General features: G+C 44.2%; 1 protein-coding gene across 4 annotated transcripts in view; it reads right to left on the bottom strand.

Annotated features, from left to right (window-relative positions):
* Window positions 1–18,247, bottom strand: part of FBXO36 (F-box protein 36) — a 101,869-nt gene that overhangs the window by 6,192 nt on the left and 77,430 nt on the right. For all 4 annotated transcript variants that reach the window (XR_008712195.1, XM_055573683.1, XM_055573686.1 and 1 more), the window contains exon 3: window positions 12,886–13,058. Coding sequence is in view for 3 of the 4 variants with exons in the window: in XM_055573683.1 (XP_055429658.1) it covers window positions 12,886–13,058 (173 nt within the window). In the remaining variant the exon portion in view is untranslated. The remainder of the gene's footprint in view (window positions 1–12,885; window positions 13,059–18,247) is intronic.

Genomic DNA, 18,247 nt, shown 5'->3' with positions numbered 1-18,247 from the left:
CTTCTTTGACGATCAACATTTCTAGCCTAGTAGCAGCCAAAGCTGTGAAGAAGAAAGCAACATTTTTTTTCACATTGGTGATTAGGTGTGACTCCAGGAGAGGGTTCTCCCACGTCCATCCTTCGGTTGTAGCTACGGAAGAAAGAGGACCACACTCCACTCAGTGACTGGGAGCACGTATTACCTCCTGTCAGACTGCACTCCGACCTTCCAAAGTGTTGTCTGTTAGCTGATGAGATGAGGGAGTAAGTGCCTCTAAAAAGCCATTCCCTCATTCGCTGAAAACAACTATTTCTAGATAGTGGAGTATATGCTAAGAGTGGGAAATTTTGTACTCATTATCTTATGTATTTATGTCTATTTATTTAATAAGTGAATTTATTTCAGAAAAAAATCATCTGACGCAATCTTGTGTGGGCTACCATGATGGGAAAATAAGGCACTGGGTCAATTTATACACGATGTTGCTGAAGGAGCATGGTGTGCCAGGAAAGCAGACCCGGACCCAGATTAGGAACCTCAGCCTGGGAAGACACATCGCTGCTTCCTCCACGGTGGAGAGGGTCCAGTGTAACTGACCTGGTGGTGGTGTTTAGTCGTCAAGTCACATCCAACTCTTATGTGACCCTGTGGATTATAGCCCACCAGCCTCCTCTGTCCATGGGATTTCCCAGGCAAGAATACTGGAGTGGGTTGTCATTTACTTCTCCAGGGGATATTCCCGATCCAGGGATTGAACCTGCATTCCTTGCTTCTCTTGCATTGGCAGGCAGATTCTTTACCACTGGTGCCACCTGGAAGCCTGTGTAACCCACCGAGCACTTTGTTAATGACAGGACCCCGCCTTAGAGTACCTTCCTGGGGGCTCAGTATTGCCCCTCCTGTGATGGTGGCCAGATTAATCTTGAAAAAAGGAGACTCATGTGGTTGAGTCTATGTACAACTTCCATCCTTGCCACCTGGGCACTTGGTTTATGAACCCAGCTGGGGATAGGAGCTAACTAACGTCCACAGAACAGACCACCTCATCCATCTCATTACTGAAGATGTCCTCGGCACTGAGTGTTCTTTGGTGAACAGTCACATGAGACACAAATATCCTGATTCTTTGGATTATTCTGAAAAGTCATTCCAAATACCTCTTTCCCCAAATTCCACATTAATCTCCAAATCTTGTTCAAGACCATCTATGCAAAACATCAGCCTTTGCCCCACAGGAATTCAAGAGCTGTTTCTCAGTAGCAGAACAGTTATCTGCAAAAGCATCCATGCCTTTGCACTAAAACCTCAGAGATATGAGCTGTAATTTTCCTGATGATGCAAGGATCAAGATAGACCATAGCCATATAGGCCACAGACACTCTAAGTACCAATCTGCTGGATCGTAAGGAACAAGTGATTCATCTGTTTACCCTGCATTCTGGACCAGCTGCTGGGTCCCACTTAAATCTGGCAGCTTTATGGGCTACTTGGTAAATGAATCAGAGAAGCAAACTCAAATGTGTTATATGTTACCTTGAAAACTAAAAAGATCCTCAAAGAGCTGTGTTGCTTTCTTAGGACGAGTCAATTCAGTCATTTCCGATTCTTTGTGACCCTACTGACTGTAGCCCACCAGGCTCCTCTGTCCATGGAATTCTCCAGGCAAGAATCAACTGGAGTGGGTTGCCATTCCCTTCTCCAGGGGATCTTCCCAATGCAGGGATAAAATCCAGGTCTCCTTCACTTCAGGCAGATTCTTTACCATCTGAGTCCAGGGAAGGCCTTTTTGAGTAGCAAGTTACAATAATGCAATGGATTCTAGATAACACATGGAGATGGCAGGTCTCTCAATTTTTGAGTTCATCTCCAACTCTTTCACATAGACATATCTTACACCAAGGCACCTAAGGTACCTGCTACCCTTGCTCAGCAGCATGATGTCATCAGTGTGGACTAGCATGTAAGAAGGTATGCTGCTGCTGCTGCTACTAAGTCGCTTCAGTCGTGTCCGACTCTTTGCGACCCCATAGACAGCAGCCCACCAGGCTCCCCCGTCCCTGGGATTCTCCAGGCAAGAATACTGGAGTGGGTTGCCATTTCCTTCTCCAATGCATGAAAGTGAAAAGTCAAAGTGAAGTCACTCAGTCGTGTCCGACTCTTAGCGACCCCATGGACTGCAGCCCACCAGGCTCCTCCATCCATGGGGTTTTCCAGGCAAGAGTACCGGAGTGGGGTGCCATTGCCTTCTCCAGTAAGAAGGTAAAGGGGTCGATATTTCTGTGATGTAAGTATGACTCACAGCTGGAGAACCGACATAGTACTCAGGCAAAATGAGGAAGTGCGCTGCTATCCTCACCAGGTGAAAGCAAATCTACTGTGGCATTCCTTCTGGAAAATCCAGGAAGATATAAGGAGGGTGCGTAACAGATAGTGGCAAGGTAGGAGGTGAGAAATGATTGAGAAATGATCAGACTGTAGATATATTTTGAAGGCGGGGTTCATGTGACTTGCTAGTGAATTAAATGAGAAGCAGGAGGAAAAGGAAGAATTAAAGATGAGCTCTTTGACTTGAACAGCTATGTAAAAGATGTTCAGTTACAAGACAGTGATGCCTTTTATAACCTGAATCCCTGAGGGACTTTGTGGAGCAGGGCCTCCTGTCAGCCTCCAGTGGGTATGAATCATGAGAGAAATGAACATCTATTATTGTCTCAAGCCACTGGAGTTTTAGGGTGGTTTGTGCCCCAAGTTACAATCTCTAACCTGGTCTATCCTAATATGATGAGTAGTGAAAACTTTTGAACTTTTCTAGTGTTTGATACGTAACTGCAATTTAAGGATGACTACAAGCTTTGACTCCTTCACAAGATAATGATGGGGGTCCTTCTTGTAGTGAAACTCATTGAGGATGGATCACCTTTGTGGAATCCCATCAATGAAATGAGAAACTGCTATAGACTCAAGCCATCTTCTGATTTTATCCATTCTGTCAGTACAAATGCCTGGAAAATCCCATGGACAGAGAAGCCTGGCAGGCTACAGTCCATGGGGTAACAAGAGTTGGACACAACTTAGCAACTAAGCCACCAACCAGTACAAATTCCAAGGTTGCAGACTTGGTTCAGCAGAAATGCTGTTGTTGTTGCTTAGTCACTCAGTCATGTTTAACTCTTTGCGACCCTATGGACTGTAGCCTACCAGGCTCTTCCGTCCAGGGGATTTTCCAGGCAAGAATACTAGAGTGGGTTATCATTTCCTTCTCCAGAGGATATTCCCCATGCAGGGAATGAACCTAGGGACCTCCTGAGGCTCCTGCATTGTTGGCATATTCTTTACCACTGAGCCACTGGGGAAGCCCTGTCATTAGAAATGACTCAGAGGTAAATATTCTAAAGATGCATTAAAAAGGAATCTGAGCTATCATAAGTATACAGTTAACATAGCAGGAAGGATGGGGCTTCCCTGGTAGCTCAGATAGTAAAGAATCCGCCTGCAATGCAGGAGACCCAGGTTTGATCCCTGGGTTGGGAAGATCCTTTGGAGAAGGAAATGGCAATCCACTCCAGTATTCTTGTCTGGGAAACCCCATGGACAGAGGAGCCTTGTGGGCTACAGTCCATTGAGTCTCAAAGGGTCGGACACAACTGAGTAACTAAGTACCACACACACAGCAGTAAGGACAGTGGCATGCCCTGAGGCGTGAGGACCTTTTCTGCCTTGCTGCTCATGGGTGCTCCCATGTGATCTGAGGAAAATTCTTTCAAGGCCACGGCCTGTCATTGTGGGACCTACCTGCTGCAGCTCTTGTCCAACTGAGTGAAAAAACACATTTGCATACTTAACTCCATCTTCTAAGAGACAGAACACTTTCCTACGTTCTTCAGGTACCAAGGTAGACAAAGTAACCAGCAAACACAGTTGATTTGAGCACTGGCCCTGACACTTAATAATTAAGTCCTCCTGGACATTCTACTTATTGCTTTAAGCCTGTCTCCACATCTGACCTTGCATTTGGTCATCTAAGGAGCAGAATAAGGTGTTTTAAGCACACTGGCCACTGAAGAAGGCTGCCTGGGCACAGCACCTGACTCCACTGCTCGTTACTTGTGTGCTTTATCTGAGTCTCTATTTCCTCCTTGATAATCAAGACTGGGTGGTCTCTACCCATCCATCCCACAGCTCTGCTTGAGGACTGCACTGGATTATGTACATCCAATGCTTAGCATATAGTAGGTATTCAATAAGTGGTACTTACTGTGACTACATGGAAATGATGTTAAACTTTTAGTGCTGTGAAAGTTACTAGGGGTAACACAGGTAAAGTACATGGAAAGATGTAATTGATGGGGAGGAAAGGGAGACAGAACAGATGCTACCTCACCTTGTGAGAAGACACCAGAAAGAAAGGTCCCATGGGCACCTAGCTACTGGGGGGCCAGTTCAGTCACATGGTTGGGAGTCTGGGGAGGTCCAGCACCAGGATTGAGAGCTCCCCCCACCATATGACAGCTGTCTGAAAGTGAACTGACCATGCGCCTGACTGATGTCCCCCACCATGGACCCACCTGGTGTGTGGACCCAACTGGTTGTACCAGCTGCCACTACCCACCCCACCCATAACTTCAGGAGGCCAAGCAGTCCACTCTCACCACGCTTGGCCTGGCCTTGGCGGAGTCCCGCTTTGCTCTCATGCATTCTGCTTTCTTTCTGGAGAAGGGGAAAAGCATGTAAGCATTATCTCTGTCCATGATACTATTATACTCACTTTAGAGCAGAAAGCAGGGTATAGTCTTTACTTTCATACTTCATGCTGCTCTCAATGTATTCCAATAAAGGAAAAGAGTGAATTACAAACAGAAAGGAATAGAATAATAGGGCATCATCATTTAAGACCCTTTCTGCATAAATATTAAAGGCAAAAACTATTATATTCACATCATGAACGTTACTGTTAAACAGCAATACTAAATCTTATGATACCCACAATGTTCCAGACACTCTGATGTTAGGCAGGTCATTCATTGTTTTATCCCACCTTCAAGTCCTTGAAGGTCCTTCAAGGTCCAGTTTCTCTACTCGGATTACAACATATTCTAAATATAAACAATAAAGGAAAACTCTTAAAAGATTTCTTAGTATTAAAAAAAAACAAACAGATCTGAACCTCCTTTTAAAAATATGAACTCTAGATGATTATTTCTTTCCCAGCACAATACATTTCAGGGTGTCAGTGTATCTTATATAACAGAGATTATGGGAGAAAATGATGAGGTTTAGGGGGAAAGGAAGGAATTCTTAGAGCTGAAATTTCCACCAGTATAACTTCATTTATGGCTCATCATATTTCATAAGGAAAATATTTAGTTTTTTTTTGCATTATAAGTTGGTGCACAGAATACCCCCAGCCAGGACTCCCAAACCCTGGGGCTCTTTTGCTTGATACATGTCAGGGTGCAAAACTCAAAAGACCCATCTTGACTGATTCTAGCCACTTGGATCCAAAACATAGCTGATCGTGGATTTAGCTCCCCCTGGTGGTGGTGCATGAACTTAACATATATAAACTGTGCAGAAGTTGTAAGGGATCCTTCAGTTCAGTCGCTCAGTCGTGTCTGATTCCCCATGGACTGCAGCACTCCAGACGTCCTTGTCCATCACCAACTCCCAGAGTTAATTCAAACTCATGTCCACTGAGTCAGTGATGCCATCCAACCATCTCATCCTCTGTCGTCCCCTTCTCCTGCCTTCAATCTTTCCCAGCATCAGGGTCTTTTCAAATGAGTCAGTTCTTCGCATCAGCGATCCTAGGACTTACCTATTAATAGCTGAAATCTTTCCTTTTACAATGTGAAAGTTAAGGCTGAGAGAGGATAAGGATGTGGCTGCCCAGGGTTCATGGTGGGGAGTCACTGAGTGAAGAACAGAACACAGCTCTCTGGCCTCAAGCTGATTTAAACACGCACACTCTCTGTACACAGTGGAGATGTCAAAACAACCCCGTCACCCCCACCCCAGGCTTCCAGCTTTTCAGAGTCTCATGAGCTATTTTATCTGTAGAGTTTTAATAGCAAGCGGTCAGATTCTTGTCCCAGATGCTTAGAATTTTGGGGTTGTAAATAAATGCACTTGCTGGGTCCACCAAGAACTACCCAATCCAACGATCGGAGCCTGGCCTGGCTGTATCCACAGGCTCCCCAGGTGGCTTGCCTACTTGGCCAGACCTGGGACTCACAGGTCATAGAGAATTTGGGAGCATGAGGAAATATCTGCTCTCCATAGGCCAAAACGTGACAGAGGAGGGACTTTCTTCCTCAGTGGGTTTCACGGGGGCCTGTCCCTGAGTTACGGACGAGACAAATATGTCCATTTGCTAGTCACGATCGTACCCACCTCCTCCCATCTGGACCTCAGCAGCCCCCAGGAAGGTCTCATGTGGCAGCCTCACCTCAGTGCTGCTAAGTCGCTTCAGTCGTGTCCGACTCTGTGTGACCCCATAGACAGCAGCCCACCAGGCTCCCCCATCCCTGGGATTCTCCAGGCAAGGACACTGGAGTGGGTTGCCATTTCCTTCTCCAATGCAGAAAAGTGAAAAGTGAAAGTGAAGTCGCTCAGTCGTGTCCAACTCTTAGTGATCCCATGGACTGCAGCCTCCCAGGCTCCTCTGTCCATGGGATTTTCCAGGCAAGAGTACTGGAATGGGGTGCCATTGTGAGCCCACCACAACCCCAGGGCTGGCCCTCAGTGTGACGTTCTGGTGTCCCGTGACACAGGACCCACCTTTCAAGGGTGTGCTCATCTGAGCCAAGTTCCAATAAAGAGGAGGGGCTTCCCTGGTGGCTCAGATGGTTAAGAATCTACCTGCTAATACAGGAGATGCAGGCTCGATTCCTGGGTCAGGAAGATCCCCTGGAGAAGGAAATGGCAACCCACTCCAGTATTCTTATCTGGAGAATCCCATGGACAGAGGAGCCTGGCAGGCTGCAGTCCACAGGTCACAAAGAGTCGGACACGACTGAAGCGACTTAGCACACAGCACACAGAATGACTAAACAGCAACGATAGCGAGGATGCCTCTGTGTTGGTTTACCCAGAGAAATACAACCTTCCAGCTCGCCAGACCTTTGGATGCTCATCTCTGGAGGCTCCATGGCTTGGTCAGTGTGAAATCAGAGCAAGGCCAGGCAGCCAGATGGCCCTGATCACTGGTGGCATTAAGTGTGATAAGTGGAAACTTACAGACTTGGCTGTGGGCTAGCACCACGGGCTCTCCCAGGCTCGGACTCCCGCCCACCCAGAGTCCCCACACCCTCTGTGTTTCTCATGTGTCTTTATGCTTCCAAGGCAAACTGAGTTCTGCAGAGTCTGGTCTGGCCATAGTCTGGGGCATTATTTATAAATAGCAGAGGGAAAACAACCTGAATGTCTATCATTAGGGATCTAGTTTTAAAAATTATAATTTGTCCACATGACAATAACTTAAATCACTTTTCTAAATTGAAGATTTATATGTAGACATGAAAGAGTATCTAAAATATGTTTTAGATAAAAACACTGACAGAGAACAATATATAAAGTGCTACCATATGCTTTTATGCTTTTTAAAAAGAGTGTGTATATATATGTATATGTTTATATGCTTACACATCACACACACACACACACATACTTACATGTGCATAGACTCTCTGTGGAAGGACATACAAGACACTGGTAACATGACTGTTGCTGGAGATGAGAATTAGAGGAATGAGGATCAAGAATGGGAGGGAAAATTACTTTTTACTACACATTAGAAGACATTTTTTTTTCAATTGTCAACCTGGTTATTGTAATGTAAATCAATTTTCTTTTTCAAAAATAAAACAAAATTGACATAGCACAAAACCCAAACAAGGGAGGGGGCATTCAGGAGTTAAGAGTGGTGTGTCAGAAGGGAGGACATTCCTCCAAAAGAAAGTGTTAGTCGCTCAGTCATGGACTCTGCGACTCATATGGACTGTAGCCCACCAGGCTCCTCTGTCCATGGGATTATCCAGGCAAGAATACTGGAGTGAGTTGGCATTCCCTTCTCCAGGGGATCTTCCCAACCCAGGGATTGAACTCAGGTCTCCTGCTTTGCAGGCAGGTTCTTTACCGTCTGAGCTGAAGGGAACAACATAAGAAAGGCCTGGGGGCACAGAGAACTGAGCACACAGGACAGCGCACCGTCCACCTTGCTGGGGCTGGGACGCAGTGGCTTGAAGTGCCAGCCAAGACTTTGGATCTCATTCTGAAAATGATGGCACATCACTAAGGGTCACTGAGCAGGGCCGTGACATGACCAGCGTGTATTTTAGAAAGCCACCTTCAGCCCGCATGAAAGGTTTAGTCAATGAATCAGCGAGCAAGCCACCAGGAAGAAACCCGCCAGAGAATCCTGGAAGCAGAGATGGGTCAGGGAGTGGGAGGCCTCATCCTTTGGATGTGACAACCGAGAGGTTACTGTGAATGAGGCCAGAGATGTTAGGAGGCGTGGACAGAGGGGAGATGAAAGAGGAGGGGTGGGCAGACAGAAGAACAGGGATTCCCAGAATTCTGGATGTTATAAGACCAGTGAAATTTTTAGAAATCAAACAAAACAACAATTAAGAACCAAAAGAAGACTGCTCACTTTGTAATTCTCCAAGTAAGGGTAATTTGCTAAAATTATCATGTTTTAATACCATTGTTTTATAAAAGAAGGGGTATTTTAAATCTCCCCCTAGTAGGAAGGGCTGACCTCTGTTAAAGAATGGTCATTTATATGAAACAAATTTATATTGTTACCACCTGTGTGTGTGTGTGTGTGTGTGTGTGTGTGTGTGTGCAGTCACTCAGTCATGTCTGACTCTTTGCGATGCTATGGACTGTAGCCCCTCCAGACTCCCCTGTTCATGGTATTTCCCAGACAAGAATACTGCAGTGGGTTGTCATTTCTTCTTCCAGGGGATCTTCCCGATCCAGGGATCAAATTCCCATCCCTTGCATCTTCTGCATTGGAGGGCAGATTCTTTACACTGTGTCACCTGGACACACCCTTACTGTTCCCATTTTCTCAGGGATTATAAAATCTCAGTCGGATGAAAGATGCTGGTTTGCTGAGTGTGAACTGACACGTAAATCCTTTTTTTTCCCCAAACAGGGAAGGAAAGAGATTGAATAAGAATAGAGCCAAGAGGACTTCCCATGTGGTCTAGTGGTTGGTGACTGAGAATCTGCACTTCCACTTTGTGCACGCTAAGTTGCTTCAGTCGTGTCCGACTCTGCGACCCTAAGGACTATAGCACACTAGGCTTCTCTGTCCATGCGATTCTACAGGCAAGAATACTGGAGTGGGCTGCCATTTCCTCCTCCAGGGGATCTTACCAACCCTGGGATCAAGGCATAAATTCAATCCATGGTTGGGGAAGTTCCATATGCTGTGCAGTGTTGGAGGCCAAAAATTTTTTTAATAAGAATATAGTCCAGAGTTTTTGTTTTGTGAAGGATGAGACTGACTTGAGAAAAATCAATATACTGAGAGGAAAAAACAATTGAAAGATTTAGAAATAAGAACTAAATGTAGGGTAGTATCCCAGATTGGATTGTGAAACACTGGAAGGACGGTGGTGGAAGAAGTGATGAAATACAAATCAAGTTTGTGGTTTCGTTAATAGATTGGAGCAACATTAACTGCCGAGTTCTGATAAATGTCCCAGATTAGGGGAAGCTGGGTGAAGGGCATATTCAAACCTTTTGCATTATCTTTACGACACTTTTATAAATCTAAAATTTTTATAAATAAAAAGCAAAAATACACATAACAACAAGTACACAGAGGAAAAAGGGCTTCCCTGGTGGCTCAGTAGTCAAGAATCTGCCTGCCGATGCAGGAGACACGGGTTCCATCCCTGATTTGGGAAGATCCTACCTGCCGCAGAGCAACTCAGCCCCTGGGCCACAACTACTGAGCCTGTGCCCTCGAGTCTGGGAGCCACAACTACTGAGTCCACACTCCACAACTACTGAAGCCCGTGCACCCTAGAGCCCTCACTCCGCAATAAGAGAAGCCCTCCCAGCCCAACTAGAGAGTGGTCCCCGCTCACTGCAGCTAGAGAAAAAGGTCCAAGTGCAGAACGAAGACCCAGCACAGTCAAAAGAAATAAAATCTTTTTTTTCTTTTCAAAAAAAAAGAAAAAGCAGATAAGTGACAACCTGAAATCCCTCCAGCTAGACCTTGGCACCAGGTGGCAGATGGCACTGACCTGGAACAGGAAGGAGCCGTCCCTCCCTGGGACCACAGGAAAGGGTGGGACAGGGACATGAATAATTTGCCAGTAAACCTGCCCCCAGTTCAGGATGACGAGCTCCTTGGGGTCAGGGACTGATGCCTGCCCGCGACGTATAGAAGGTTTTTTCCTATGTCATCAGTGCTCAGGAAATGTTCGTTGATAATAAATCAATTCCATGACTGAAAAATGCCCCCAAAGTTTGAAACAGAAGACTTCTTAATAAAATAATGTAATAACTGATGGGACAAAAACAAAAATGCAAGTAGTTTATAAATGAAGGGGAAAATTGGCAAATGACCACAATATTCAGACTAACGACAGAAATGAAAGGTTAATATTACACAGAAAGAAAAAAAAAGCAGCAGCCTTGGATCATGTTCCATCTTGGAATAATTCTGCTCCGCAAGGATTCTGAGGGCTGAAATCAGCAACCTAGAAAAGCCTTACTTTAGAGCTCTGGGTAAATTATGGAGGCTATTATCAAGATTGCGCTAAAATAATGGCAGGACACTGAGAGGGAGAGGACTAGCAAATGGAAATGAGCAAAACCCGGAGGAAAGACAGCTGCTCCATGTGAGGAATCGATTCCTCGAGCTACTGCAGCTTCTGTTACTTTCTATCAAATCCTTCCACTGACTCTCAGGACAGACCCAGGCCCCGGGAGAAGCTTTTCATACATTCCCACTCCTATATTTTATTCACTTAAAACTCTCCTTCAGTGGTGATCATCTTGTGATGTATAGAAATAGCAAGACACCACGCTATGCACCTGGAGCTAACAGAGTGTTGTAAGTCAATTGCATATCAATTAAAAAACAAAAAACCAAACAGCAAACAAACAAGAATCCTCCTTTCTTTAAAAATATGAATAATCAGCTTCCTAGCAGCAACAAGTACAAAACTCTTAACTTTAACACCTTTTTTTAAAGTGGAAAAAAAAATACGGTATGATGATTATTCATAATACTTGTTTCTGGTCCTCCATCTTACGGTGGGGGGGAAATCAAGTATATATGTTTTTGTACTAAAAAGGGGTATATTAGGTAATACAGACTGTATAACTTAAAATTAATATATAAAAATGAAATTTTATTGTATAACTATGGAAAAAATGTTGACTTTTCAGATAATAAGATTATGATTTGAATCACCTTGGGAGATATTGCACACTCTCTTGTGAAAGGATGTTGCTCTGGTACATTACAGCTAAATACTGAGTTAGGGTTCTTCAGTTGCAAACAACAGACTCCAACTCTGATTAACTTAAGCCCATGATGATGATGATGATGAAAGTCACTCAGTTGTATCTGACTCTTTGAGACCTCATGGACTATATAGTCCATGGAATTCTCCAGGCCAGAATACTGGAGTGGGTAGCCTTTCCCTTCTCCAGGGGATCTTCCCAACCCAGGGATTGAACCCAGGTCTCCCACATTGCAGGCGGATTCTTTACCAGCTGAGCCACAAGAGAAGCCCAAGAGTACTGGAGTGGGTAGCCTATCCCTTCTCTAGAGGATCTTCCCAACCAAGGAATCGAACCCAGGTCTGCTGCATTGCAGGTGGATTCTTTACCAACTGAGCTGTGATGGAAGTCCAACTTGAGCCCCAAAGCATACTAAATCATTTCAGTCATGTCTGACTCTTTGTGGCCCCATGTACTGTTGTCTGCCAGGCTCCTCTGTCCACGGGACTCTCCAGGCAAGGATACTAGAGCTGGGTTTTCATGCCTTCCTCCAGGGGATATTCCCAACCCAGGAACTTAACTGCATTGCAGGCAGATTCTTTACCACTGAGCCACCAGGGAAGCCCCATAATGGAAGGATAGTATGTGTGTGTTTAGTACACAGCAGCACTCTAGAAGGGCAGGAACCAGGATCTAGGGAGAGGAACTAATAATAGTTGCATCAAGGTCCTAATGCTGGTTGAAATCACCACTGTGTTTTCCATTCCTGTGTCCTTCTGCTGAGGATCCAGAGTTAGTAAGAGAGCTTTGACGAGCTTGGGGCATGGGGCAAAAAACAGGCACTACAATGAACAGTGCCTGAGAATCACCCATAGTGGGAGGACAGGTAATTCAGAAAAGGGCTCTTACTGGAAGAAATGGAAGTGGATGGGGAGTAATGACTACTTGCCTTCTTCTCTTATGCCTCCATGCCTCTGCCCAGTTCCTGCCTGGACTTGGAATGCCCCTCTGACCTGGAATATCCCTAGCTGGCCAGACCACACGACAAACCCCTATTTTCCTCTCAAATCCCAGATAAAGTAACCCATTTTTGTGAAACCAGGCAGAGGAAATCACTTTGTACTCTTTGTGCCTTTTCACACTTCCCTTGTTGACTTGCTAACACTACATTGTAATGATTTGTACTTGTATGGCTCTCTATTAGACTGTAAGTTTCTCAAGTGCAAGAATAATGTCTTTTCAACTGTGTTGCTTCTGTGCCTAGGACAGCATCTGTCATAAATAAGAATTCAACAAATGCTAAATGCTTGCTGAAATAAATGTAAATGACAGACCACTTCTATATTTAGCAATAAGAAAACCTGAAACAACGTTAAACAATTTTGAGGAAACACAAGGACAATTCTACAGAGACACAAAATAATTTGTTACCTTTGCAAATCTGCGTGATGTTTGAGAAAGCCTGGCAATGTCTTCAAGATCCAGGTAAGAAATGATATTCAGCAGCAAACTGTCTGAGAGCCGTTCAAGGAAGTCAAATTTACCTTCACATAAATTGAAGACATAGTCTAATATTCTTGAACCAAATATTAAGGCAATTTGAACTGTAATTCAAAAAAGCCAACAAAACAACATGGTTATCATGTGCAGTCACATAAAAACTATGATCATTATCAGTAAGACAAGCTTTGAGGCATTTTGCCCCTGAGAGCAATGTTAGATTTGCTGAGTCATTCCTACTTTCACCAAGCTGTCTCTGGGACCAGTGGTATGTATTTACGAAGTATTTGTTTCCAACAGCTGCCTTTGCCCTGAGATCAAAATCTTTTAGGTCTACTCAGTGTTGAACACAGTGATGGAATGAACCAAATTCCAGTCCAGACAACTGACTTCACTAGTCTTCATGTCATCCCCATCTTCATCCTCCCAATCGCCGAGACTAGGCAGAATGCTGCTCCATGTCATTTTTTCCTACCCCTCTGCCCCCAAATTGGTGTGAAACACTTTAATAGCTCTGAATTTTGATCGATTTTTGTTCTCTTCTTGTTATACATTGTTTCTCTACCAAACTTCCTTCTTCATGTTCTTTCATTCCCTTGAAATTGTGAATTATGAGTGAATTATGAGTGGTTAAATCCAGGGGGTGATTTTTTTTTTCTTCCTTTTGCTTATCTGTATTTTGCAATCTTTTTTTTATCATAAACTCTGTATCACGAATGTAATTTTTTTCATAATCTAGAACGAATGGATGGAAGGAAGAAAGAAGGGAAGAAGGCTACCGCCCTTTTATGAGAAAGAAAAATGGGGTTACAACAGAGGATTTTATGCATGTGGATCACAGCGGTTCCAGCACTGGAGACTTTGTTTCTTGAAGCTCATTTTTCCCTTCTGCCTCCAAAAGCACCACCATGTCTGGCCTTTTTAGAGAATTTCTCTCAGAATACAGAATGGATTCTCTACAGGGGACTAAGTATCCAAGATTTGGGGACACTTCCTTCCCAACATGGAACATTCCTTCCAGGGTAAGTGGGAAGAAACTGTCAAGAATACCGGGCTCCTTGCATAAGCAGGCAGACGGGTGATCCTAGAGGTTGATGGCTCTCCTATTTCAAAATGGTTGTAAGGTGAGGGCTATGTTTATGTAAAAGCTCTGATTGTGCTAACCTGGAAGAGCCAGCCATATAAGATTTCTCTCCAAAACTGGTCAGTCCAGCTTTCTAGAGGCATTGAGGGTTTTAGTTGCTTCTAAATCACACGTGCTTCTAATTTAAAGCCCTTCTAAAGTCCAAGGTTTTTCTTGGGAGGAAAATAACCCCTCAAAAACTCATCCTCACAGGGTACTTTTGTGAAGAACCCCTGGCTCACCAGCAGAATAAGAAGGAAAAAGAGGCACTTACTTATTGGTAAAACAAAACCTTTAGTATAATAAATTTCTTTAAAATAACTGGAGATATTTGAACATTTTAAAATGCCAGGAAAGCATGCTCAAAGCACATGTTCAGATGTACTTTAGAAAGTCTCTACCAGGACTTCCCTGGTTATCCAGAGGTTAGGAATCCTCCCTCCAATGCAAGGTCTGAGGGTTCAATCCCTGGTCAGGGAACTAAGATCCCACCCACGTGCTGTGGGGCAACTAGGCCCACAAGCGTCAACTCGTGAGGAGACTGCACACTGCAACAAAGATTCTGTGTGCCTCCACTGAGACCCAACACAGTCAAAATAATAAATAAGCACTTTTTAAAAAAAGGTCTCTAACAATAAGGTCTTTTAAGTTAAAGTTATAAAAGCTGTCAGATATAAAGTTATGAAAGTTAAAAGTTAAGATAAAGTTATAAAAGGACATATAGCCCCTAAGTATGTAATGGGGTAGTTTCAAAGTATATAGGTATGGGGGTACTTAGAAAAATTTTTTTTTTTTTTTTTTTTTTTTTAGAAAAATTTTTTTTGCATGTTTATGTTTTTTGTTTTTATAGCCAACAGGTCACCAACTTTAACTTCTTTTAAAATATGGAAAACAAGGTTAGAACAAACTCCATTTTGAAGACTAAAATTCCTTTGTGTAGGATTGTGTGACAGGCAGCCTTCCAGAGAGACCCTGCGTCTCTCCTCCTGGACTCACACCCCTGTGTGTTCCCAGCCACAGTGAATGAAGGCTGGCCTAGGTAACCAAGAGGAATTGCAAAAATATCCCAAGGCTGGGTCACCAAAGACATCGGGGCTTCTGTCTTGCTGTTCTGGATCACTCAGTCTCGGAGAAGTCAAGGGCCATGACCTGACACTACAGCACTGTGGAGAGGTCTGCGGGGAAGGAAACTGAAAAGAGCCGTGTGTGTGTGTGTGTGTGTGTGTGTGTGTGTGTGCGTGTGTGTGTGTGTGTGTGTGTCCCCATGTGAGCCATGGTGGAACTGGATTCTCCAGTGCCAACCAAGCCTTCTGATGACTGGGGTTCAGACAAAATCATGCAAGATCCTGGAGCAGAATGGCTGAGCTATGCTGCTCCCAAATTCCTGACCCAACTCTCTGAGTTAATAAACGTTTATTATTTTTTGGGCTTCCCAGGTGGTGCAGTGGTACAGAATCCAGTTGCCAGTGCAGGAGACATAAGAGGAGAGGGTTTGATCCCTGGGTGAGGAAGATCCCCTGGAGAAGGAAATGGCAATCCACTCCTGTATTCTTGCCTGGGAAATCCCATGGACGGAGGGGCCTGGTGGGCTACCATCCATGGGGTCATAAAGAGTCAACACAACTGAGCGTGTGCACACACACACACACACAAACACACACATTGTTTTAAGCCATTGTGTTTGGGGGTAATTTATTACACAACTGTAGACAGTAAGGTACTTGCAACTGTTGTGGAAACCTAGAATGTGGGAATGGCTTTGAAACTGTAAAGTAGCGGAAATTTGAATGAGCTTGAGGACAGTATGCTGTGAAAGTGCTGCACTCAATATGCCAGCAAATTTGGAAGACTCAGCAGTGGCCACAGGACTGGAAAAGGTCAGTTTTCATTCCAATCCCAAAGAAAGGCAATGCCAGAGAATGCTTAAGCTTCCGCACAATTGCACTCATCTCACACGCTAGTAAAGTAATGCTCAAAATTCTCCAAGCCAGGCTTCAGCAATACATGAACCGTGAACTTCCAGATGGTCAAGCTGGTTTTAGAAAAGGCAGAGGAACCAGAGATCAAATTGTCAACATTTGATGGATCATCGAAAAAGCAAGAGACTTCCAGAAAACCATCTATTTCTACTTTATTGACTATGCCAAAGCCTTCGATTGTGTGGATCACAATAAACTGGAAAATTCTAAAAGAGATGGGAATACCAGACCCCCTGGCCTGCCTCTTGAGAAACCTGTATGCAGGTCAGGAAGCAACAGTTAGAACTGGACATGGAACAACAGACTGGTTCCAAATAGGAAAAGGAGTACCTCAAGGCTGTATATTGTCACCCTGCTTATTTAACTTATATGCAGAGTACATCATGAGAAATGCTGGGCTGGATGAAGCACAAGTGAAAGAGGACAGTGAAAAAGTTGGCTTAAAACTCAACATTCAGAAAACTAAGATCATGGCATCCGGTTCCATTGCTTCATAGCAAATAGATGGGGAAACAGTGGAAACAATGGCTGACTTTATTTTGGGGGGCCTCCAAAATCACTGCAGATGGTGACTGCAGCCATGAAATTAAAAGATGATTGCTCCTTGGAAGAAAAGCTGTGACCAACCTAGACAGTATATTAAAAAGCAGAGACATTACTTTGCCAACAAAGGTCTGACTAGTCAAAGCTATGGTTTTTCCAGTAGTCATGTATGGATGTGAGAGTTGGACTATAAAGAAAGCTGAGCACCGAAGAACTGATGCTTTTGAACTGTGGTGTTGGAGAAGACTCTTGAGAGTCCCTTGGACTTCAAGGAGATCCAACCAGTCCATCCTAAAGGAGATCAGTTGTGAATGTTCATTGGAAGGACTGATGTTGAAGCTGAAACTCCAATACTTTGGCCAGCTGATGTGAAGAGCTGACTCATTGGAAAAGACCCTGATGCTGGGAAAGATTGAGGGCAGGAGGAGAAGGGGACGACAGAGGATGAGATGGTTGGATGGCATCACCGACTCAACAGATGTGAATTTGGGTAAACTCCAGGAGCAGGTGATGGACAGGGAGGCCTGGTGTGCTGCGGTCCATTGGGTCGCAAAGAGTCGGACACCACTGAGCGACTGAACTGAACTGAGGAGAGTGTTAGTTAAAGTCTGAAAAACCTTCAGTAAATATTATACTGTGCTCAGTCACTCAGTCGTGTCCGACTCTTTGCAACCCCATGGGCTGTAGCCTGCTAGGCTCCCCTGTCCACGGGGATTCTCCAGGCAAGAATACTGGAATAGGTCACCACGCCCTCCTCCAGGGGATCTTCCCAACTGAGGGATCAAACCTAGGTCTCCCACATAGCAGGCGGATTCTTTACTGTCTGAGCCACCAGGGAAGCCCAAATATTATACTAAGTAAATAGAAGTCTGACAGACTCGGAGGAGGCTTTACAGGGTAGGTTTAAAGAAAAGTGATGAAAATATTATTTAAAAAAAAAAGAAAACTGGAGAAAAGGAAGGAAAAAGCTGGAGGAAAGGGAATCCTTGCTACGTAGTGGCAGAAAGTTTTGCAAACTTCTGAATGTACATTGTTCTACAATTTTGACTTTGAAAGCACATGTGTGTTTTCTATAGTCAAAACTCAGAACAGAATTTCTTAAACTTTTTTTAAAGATTCTATTCTTAACTATAAAAAATTGTAAGGTGATTGGCAAGAATTTGAACAAAAGGTATACAAGACCATAATGAAGAAAATATTAAATCTAAATAAATGGAGAGAAATACCATGCTCATGTTAGGAAGAGCAAAGGATCACAGTTCTGTCAAAAAACCTAAAAAGTGAATCCAAATCCAATTAGAATTTAAGCAGGGAGCTCTGCATAGATTTACCAGCTGATCTTAAAGCTCAGAGGCAGAATAAAATGTCAAGAACAGCCCATGTAAAGAATAGAATGAGGGGTTTCCCTGCTGGCTCAGTGGTAAAAGATCTGCCTGACAATGCAGGAGACATTGGTTTGAGCCCTGGTCCAGGAAGATCCAGGAAGCCCATGCACCACAACTACTGAGCTTTTGCTCTCGAGTCCCAGAGCTGCAACTACTGAGCCCACGCACTGCAACTGCTGCAGACCACATGCCCTAGAGCCCGTGCTCCACAACAAGAGAAGCCAACACAGTGAGAAGTCCATGCATCGTAACTAGAGAGCAGC

This window comes from Bubalus kerabau, chromosome 3 (assembly GCF_029407905.1).
Source record: "Bubalus kerabau isolate K-KA32 ecotype Philippines breed swamp buffalo chromosome 3, PCC_UOA_SB_1v2, whole genome shotgun sequence".
Taxonomy (NCBI): Eukaryota; Metazoa; Chordata; class Mammalia; order Artiodactyla; family Bovidae; genus Bubalus; species Bubalus kerabau.
Note: the sequence above shows the minus strand (reverse complement) of the source record. Positions and strands in the feature narration are given on the sequence as shown.